General features: G+C 45.0%; 1 protein-coding gene across 1 annotated transcript in view; it reads right to left on the bottom strand.

The window, feature by feature from the left end:
* Positions 1–223: 223 nt before the first annotated feature.
* LOC119256736 (keratin-associated protein 11-1) overlaps positions 224–8,218 on the bottom strand; it is a 45,828-nt gene continuing 37,833 nt past the window's right edge. Inside the window, exon 3 of the mRNA XM_054700334.1 lies at positions 224–365. Coding sequence (XP_054556309.1) covers positions 271–365 — 95 coding nt within the window. The 3' untranslated portion in view covers positions 224–270. The remainder of the gene's footprint in view (positions 366–8,218) is intronic.

The following is an 8,218-nucleotide window of genomic DNA, read 5'->3' as shown; positions in this document are numbered from 1 at the left end:
AGAAGTCAATTTTGTCAAGGAGATTATAAGTAAACATTTGGAAATAAAAAAGAACAGCTTTGACTTGAAAAGGTAAATAATTGGGGCTTCATTTGCCTTAAGATAAATACATCAAACAATGTTGGTGGATAAGATTCGCCAGATAAAAGACTAACAACAGAACGTTGGGTCCACGCACTTTAAGGAGAATGAAGAACAAGAGAAGTCAGCGTTGGCACTCAACACGGGTCAGAGGGTGGCAGGCAGTGAGTTCAGTGAAATTAACAGTCATCACGCAGGTGGACATGTTCCAGAGCAGAAGCACCAGCAGAACTTGATGTCGTGAGAGAGTCCAGAAAAATGAGGATCGAGACGCCTCCCTGAATCTGGCAAACAATGATGAGTCTGAGGGGGAGAACTCGGTATAAGGAAGGGGAAAATCTATGCTGTAAGTGATTAACAGTTGCAAAACTGATCTTTAAAAATAACTAAAAATAACAGTCTTCTACAGATAATTATCCAACTATATTTCTGATCTCTATTTTTAACTATATCTACACCTCGATCTACCTCGACAGTGGATAGAGACACAGATCAGGAACTACTGTTTGATCCTTCTGCCTTTGAGCTATCTTTCCTCACAATTTTCTCCCTCTCCCTGCTTACATCATATATATATCATATACGTGTATATATTAATTATAGATGTACACACACATTAAGCAATCCTGCATAGTAGAGCCGGAGGAAACACTAATCCAACTCTCTCTTCATTTTATTCATGAGTGAGACGTCAGTAACGAAGTGAACTAGCCCATCTCATATTACCAATGTTGACTCAAGCCTAAAATTAAGCAGCTTTGAGCCCTGGGTTCATTATAGACTTGAATGTAACTAATTGCTCAGGAAAAAAAAATGACTCCTTTTCTGCACTTCAATTTCTGTGGTGGACAGACCCCAGGCAAACCACTGCCCCTGCCTCTTGTTATCACACCCTTGAGAGCTCCTTCTCCTGAGTGTGACTTGCTCGTCATGACTAGACTCTGGTGGCAGTGACAGGATGTCACTTCTGTGGCTCTACTCCAAAGCCTGCAGCATCTGTCTTACTCAGGACACTGGCCATGCTGGGTCTGCTAAATCAAGTTCCACCTTGCGGAGACCACTGGCAGGAAACAGTCACATCCAGCCAGGAACACACAAAAGAATCTGGAGCCCTTAGCCCAATAGGCTACAAGGAGTCAGATCCACCAACACCTATGTCAACTTAGAATTGAGTCCTTCCCCAGCTGAGCCTTGGGATAAGACTGCACCCCAGCTGACACCCTCATTTCTGCTTTCATGTGAAAGACCCTGAAACAAAAAAACACAGCAAAGCTGTACCCAGAATCCTGCCCTACAGCAGCCAGGTAACAGCTGACTGCTGTTTCAGTTCACTAAGTTTGTAGTGATGTTGCTACACAGCGAAAGAAAACTAATACAATACACACACACACACACACACACACACACAGATCCAATCCGTCACAGATCCAATGATAGTCTCCAACATTTATCACAAATCTCTTCACATTGCTCCATCTCCACTGTCACCAGCTGACATCGTCTCTTAGCTCTCTGCCATGGCCTCAGACACGGGGTGAACTTGTTATAGGACAGGGAGAGGGGAAGCCCAAACCCCGCAAACCTGCCTATTCTAAATGGGTTCTGCCATCCGCCGCATCAACACAAAACATAGGAGACTTTAATGGGAAGGAACTTTAATAAAACTAGAAAACAATACAGGTAAGGCAAAGAGTCTAGTTTCTAAATGAAGCACCCAAAGTTATCCGTCCCCTCGTGGGTAAAAGTCCATCCATATGGGAATGGCGCAGAGCAAGGCCCCAAAGCCTGCCACAAGTCTAAAGCATCTTCCAGTGGGGACCCACAAAAAAGGGTCACAAACAACCGGACCAGCCCGTAAGGAAAAGAGCAAAATCAACATCAAGATAAAAGCTGCCATGGTCACCTCCCCACAGGTCTCACCCACATTTGTGTCACCTAGTCCACGACCAAAAGACAAGCACAGTTTCTTCACGTGTCTCTAGGCTCCATGCGCCTCTTCCAGGTCTCCTGGCTCCATCCTGCTTCCTTCCTTCCTCAGTCTCTTCTTGCAGCTTCTTCTCTTCCTGCTCAGCTCCACCCTCCCTTGGGTGGGGCAGGGAACCTCCCCCTTTCCTGGGGACCACCCTGTTACAAACTGTTATCTGCAGCAACAGGAAGAAGGGGTTCAGAGCTGCTAACCCACTTGCTCCTTTTTAACTGTCCTCCTCACACTGCACCAGACTATCTATCATAGCTGCACCGTGGTTTCACCTGCCCTGAATCCTTTCTGCTTTCTGGCTTTAAGAATTCCATGTTTCTTCTCTTCTCTGACTATGATCTTTTTATTACTCAGGTTTGTTATAATGTGTTCTTCTTAAAAAAGAAACTATCTTTTCCATCATTTCCAGGAGCTGGAGGAAGAATAGGAGGTAGGTGCCAGTGTTTAGGTTGTCATTTGATACAATACCTTTTCTAGAACAATTTTCACTATATTGTGCTATCTCCCCAAAAATCCATTTATAGACATTTTTTTCCTGGAACTATATCCTGGCAGGAACTTTTTATAATGTTTCTTGTAAGTACTATGCAGCCACTGCAAATTATATTTATGGGGAATTTTTAATGGCATTGCCAAATGCTCACACTATAATAAGTATTAAGACAGTATAAAAACCACATATTGAGTCTTTGGACTCCTTGAGGCAAAATTGTAAGTCATACTAATAATTAGCTATACCCACAAGAAAATAGAAAATGGGCCTGAGAACCGACTTTTGGGAACCCTCAAAGACTGAGAGAGACAAAAAAGTAGAGAGAATGAAAGAGAGCCTGGTGGGCTTCCTGGAGGAGGACACAAATGAGTTGATTTTCTTTTTTTAGGATTTATTTATTTTGCATAAGAAGAGCTGGGGTGCAGGCCAGAGGTGCGGGGGTCGGGGGAGGATTCACCAGAGACAGAGCGGGGAGCAGAACAGGCAGATCTACTGAAATACACTGCAGAGGGGAGCAGCGGGCGAGACAGGAGAGGTCTGCTGCACCATGTGGGTAGCTCCCTGGCTGGGGATCGAACTCATGCCACAGTGGCTGGGGATAGCTTGATAGTGCTGAGACTTTAACACCTGCACCACCAGGGAGGCCCAAATGAATTAATTGTTAAAAAGGAACAGAAAGGAGCCAAGGGAAGCAAGGGAGGAAGTGGAGATGAGTAAATCTCTTCAGGTTTTAAGATTTGAGCCATGCTCTCCCATACAGAAGACCATTAATATGCACATTGATGTATTCAAAATAAGCATTTTAATTCACTGATAAACTAGTGCTAATTAACTAATTAATACACTCGAAAAATGGGTCTACATAAAGCGATAATGCAGCATTTTTATAGTCGCCAAACATGCAATGCCAAATTCGGGACCTTCTTAGCAGCCTTGTCCTGAAGTCTGCTGCCCTCTGCAGACAGACAGTATCACAGTCAGGCTCAGAGAAGCAGGCGTCCGGAACAGTCCTGTGGGTGTGTCCATCCGTGAGTCATCTGGCTGGACCACCCCACTCTGCCCTGGCTAATGTAGACAAGGGCCATTGGAATGCTACCAGGAAATGTAGCTCCAAAACAACAATCCATAATCCTCATTAAATACCCTTAATTTGACTCAGCTACGGTTCTGAGACTCTGTTCCACCTGTCAAAGCATAATTGCGCTGGAACAATTATCCTGATTGTTGCCCTTAGCTATTGCTTCTCCCTGGTATTGCTCCTTTCCTGGAACTATTATCCTGATGTAGCCTCTGGCTCTGCCTTCTTCCTGTTTTTCTCCATTCTTTCATTTTATCAGCAAGGAACAGGTTTGGGCCTTAGGTGGAAAATGAGACATGCTTGTTGACTCAAGTTAGTCCAAGAATATCTGTTCTCCCAGTTTCCCAAAGAAACATACTGACTTTTAAAAGAAACCAGCTATCAGGGCTACTAAATGTCATAAACCATTGGGTCCCAGGGTTCCCTTGCAGTGAATGGGCTTGTGTTTCTATGTGTTCTTTTATATGCAAATGAATGGGACACCTGCAGTGAACAACAGCTATATCTAAACAGAAGTTTTCCTGCACCAGGCTTGATCCTCTCTATAGGAAAACTGAATTTAGAGTCAGAAAAATTTGGAGATAACTTCAAAACCAGCAGTGAACAAGTAAAGATGTACTCTAAAGGATCACTAAAATATTTTTCAGCCCCAACCAGAGAGGGGTGGAGATGAGCAGGGGGGAGGAGAGGTTGGAGAGGCGACTGGGGAAGGAAGGTAGAAGGATGGAGAGCAAGGAGACCTGGAGGAGGCACATGGAGCAGAGAGACATGTGAAGAAGCTGCGCTTGCTTCTTGGTCCTGGCCTGGTTGACACAGATGTGGGTGAGAGTCCCTGGGGAGGTTAACAATGGCAGCTTTTATCTTGATTTTGACTTTGCTCCTTCTGTCCCAGACGTGCTGGGCCTCTTCTGTCCCTTTCCTCTGGGTCCCTGCCCGGAGGTGCCTGTGGCAGGTTTTGGGGCCTCAGTGGCCCTGCTTTGGACCAACCCTGTTTGTCTGGACATTTACCCACAAGGGGATGGGTAACTCTGGGTACTTGATTTGGGGTCTATTTCATCTATTCCTTCTCTTCTCTTTATCTCATACTAATTGTATTAAAGGCCTTTCCATTAGGGGCCTCCCTGGGGGCTCAGGGGTCAAAGACAGCACTATCAAGCTACCACCAGCCACTGCAGCCTGAGTTCGATCCCCCGCCCAGGAGGTGACCCACATGGTGCAGCAGACCTCTCCTGTCTCCCCGCTGCTCCCCTCAGCAGTGTATTTAAATAGATCCATCTGTTCTGCTCCCCACTCTCTCTCTCTGGTGAATCCTCTGGCCTACACCCCAACTTTTGTATGCATAAATAATTTTTTTAATTATTTATTTATTTATTTTATACAAGAACTGGGGTACAGGCCAGATGCACAGGAGGGTGAGAGGATTCACTAGAGACAGAGTGGGGAACAGAACAGGCAGACTGACTGAAATACACTGCTGAGGGGAGCAGTGGGCGAGACAGGAGAGGTCTGCCGTGCCATGTGGGACCCTCACTGGCCGGCCTGCCGGGATTGAACCCACGCTACAGAGGCTGCGGACAGCTTCACAGCATATAGCTCAACCACCTGTGCCACCCGGGGAGGCCCAAGAAATAAATCTTTTAAAAAAGACCTTTCCATTAAAGGTCTTATACACTAGTTTTGTCTTGATGTGGCGGATGGTAGAACTTATTTAGAATGGGCAGGTTTGGGGGATTCCAGGTGCCCCTCTCCCTGCCCTGTAACAATAACATACATCTGAAGAGGTGTGACCCGATTCCCCTAAACCATGTACAGTATTGTAAACCAATGCTAACTCGGAAAAAAGTTACAAAAAATTAATCAAATAAAATGTCAAATAAATGAGCAATGATCACTTTGGACAAAAGAAAGTAAACTCATTGGTTTGGGAAGAGAGTGGAGTCAGTGGGAGTCAGATTGGAGAATGAAGATTTACAAACCTAGTTTGGAGAAGCTGTGGTAATGGCTGTCATGATAATAACCACAATAAACATTAAAATATGACTTCTATAAGGCGGAGAAGAAACACAAACAGTGAGTCTGGATATGAGCACTAAAAACGCTTTTTGTTTGAAATAACAGTAATAGTTGAATTCGTGAACCCACTGAGGAAAAAGTATTACCATCAAGCTCAGAGAACCAAGTTGCCTTCTGAGGTCTAACAGAGAATTCTCCTCACCAATAAAACCATATTTATTTTTACTAGTCCCAGGCAATTCGCCACACTGTTTTTTAGACATAAGTTATTTTCATCTTTTCTGAACACTCTCTTATGGCACAGCAAGAACTAGAACTCTCCCTGTGCACAGAGTCTGAGCATTGGATTAATCTTTTAAAACTTTTCAAAGAGTATCTAAAATACAGATTACTCCCTTAAGTCAGGAAGTGGAAGCTCCTATTTTATTGGCTAGGAAGAAAAACGTCAAAAAAAGAAAGCTCAAATTGTCTTCAGAAGTCAAGATGAAGGCCTGGATTTTGGAACATGTGAAAATTAAACTTTTCCTCAGGACACAAATACTTCCTTTGTGTTGGAAGCATCAGTAGAGTCCCATTGACCTAAGAAGGACTGTTAGATTAGATATTGTGACATTATAATTAGCCCTAATAACAAGACTTATTATCAAAGAAGTGTAAGTTCTTAAATTTAAATTGGAAATATCAAGAAAAACGTCATCATTGTTCTCTTTAAAAAATTACAGATCTCCTGGCTCAGTCTACTGAATATCTATAGACAACTTGTTAACAACGAGGCCCCCTAGTGTCCACATTGTGTGTTCATAGCACTATTTTGTATCAAACAGAAGGAGCTTTTTAGGGAAATGGCAGATTCCAGGTCTGGAGCCAGAAATGTAGAAAATGAGCCAGTGGAGAGGGGAAAGAGGGGGGAAAGGGAGGAGCAAAGGAGGGGAAGAGATAGTGTTATAGAGCAACCCCGATATTAAACGGGTTCCTGGCTGTGGGTCCTCACCCGCGCGCTTTAAAGGGACTTATGAATACTCTACTACAGACACACGCAAAAGGGTTAATAAAAGGTTTATTTACAAGAGAAAAAGAAATAAGGAAAATGTACAACTCAGGGAGAAAATAGGGAAATAAAGTCTTTAATGCGTCCTACCCGATCCGACGACCTGGAAACCCCAAAGTCACTCTCAGAGCTAGACGGACGCCGCGAGCTGGCCGAGGGCCCCAAAATGGAGAGAGCCCCCAAAGCCCACGTGTCTGCCTTTTGTATCCACCTGGCTGCTTAACCCCACCCTCAGGTCCCAGCCACCTTCCCTTTGGTGGTGATGGGATTTGGAGTTCCCAGTGTCTTTGGCTTTGACCTGGGGTGGGGGTGGAGTCCACAAAGCCTGTATGGAATTTGCTTTGGGGCAGCCTTTTCCCCCTAACACTGGGGTGGGGGTGGAGTCCACAAAGCCTGTATGGAATTAGCTTTGGGACTGCCTTTTCCCCCTAACAATAGGAGGGGGCTGGAAGAAATGAGAGATAAGAGGAGGGGGGCTGCAGGAGGGTAGGGGAGGGAAGTAGGGGAGAAAAGAAAGAAAAATTAAAGAAAGAAGCATCCTCAATCCAGTCTAACCAACCTCTAAATAGGGGCATCTCCTCCTTAGCACCATTAGCCCTGGGGCTGGTCAGCCTTGCTGTGCAGGCTGGCCTGGGCCCTGTAGGGTGTTCCTAGAGCTGCATCCCAGCCTCTAGCTGTTACAGGGCAACCTGCTCTAAAACGGGTTCCCTGACTATGTGTCCTGTCCCACATTCTTAAAAAGGACTTACACTGCAGGCACACACTAAAAGTTAACAAAAGTTTATTTACAAGGGAAGGGGAATGAGAAAATGTACAACTCAGGGAGAAAAGAGGGAGATAAATTCTTAAGTTCCGCCAACCTGGAATCCCAAGTGACCCACCGAAACCAAACCTGCCTGGCCAAGAGCATGAACCAAGAGAAGCCCCAACCCTCCTAAGATGGCTGGTTTTATTTACAAACAGAGAAAATGGCTGCTTAACTCCACCCTTAGGTCCTCACAACTACAAATCATGGGATTTGTAGTTCCCAGTGTCTTGATGGAGCAGGGGTGGCATCCACAAAGCTTGTATGGAATTCGCTCAGGATATCTTTTCCCCCTAACATACCTACAAGATGCTGGTCACACACCCTATAAAACTGTCTCTAGACATTGCCTAATTGCCCACAGGGGCAACGTCATCCCATCAGAGCCCCCACTTTAGATCTAACCAGCAACCCAGAGTGAAGACAGAATACACAGGAACACAGGAGGCACATCTGCAGTCCGTGCATTGCCACCACAACTCGCGGTCAGCAATGGCCTCTGACCGGCTAGTGGGCAGAGTCAGGACTCTGCTTCCTCAGCCTGTCCTGTCCCAAATGCCTCAGTGAGTGTTACTTAAGAAGCATGAAATGCGATAAAGTGCAAGTCATTCATTTGGTAAATGCAGATAATTGGTAGGAATGCAAGGAAAGGCTCAGTAATAGAACACTATTAAGCCACCTGGGGAACAATGCAGAACACAAACCCCAATCTGTGCTCTCAG

This window comes from Talpa occidentalis, unplaced genomic scaffold (assembly GCF_014898055.3).
Source record: "Talpa occidentalis isolate TD23 unplaced genomic scaffold, MPIMG_talOcc4v2.1 talOcc4.4, whole genome shotgun sequence".
NCBI lineage: Eukaryota > Metazoa > Chordata > Mammalia > Eulipotyphla > Talpidae > Talpa > Talpa occidentalis.
Note: the sequence above shows the minus strand (reverse complement) of the source record. Positions and strands in the feature narration are given on the sequence as shown.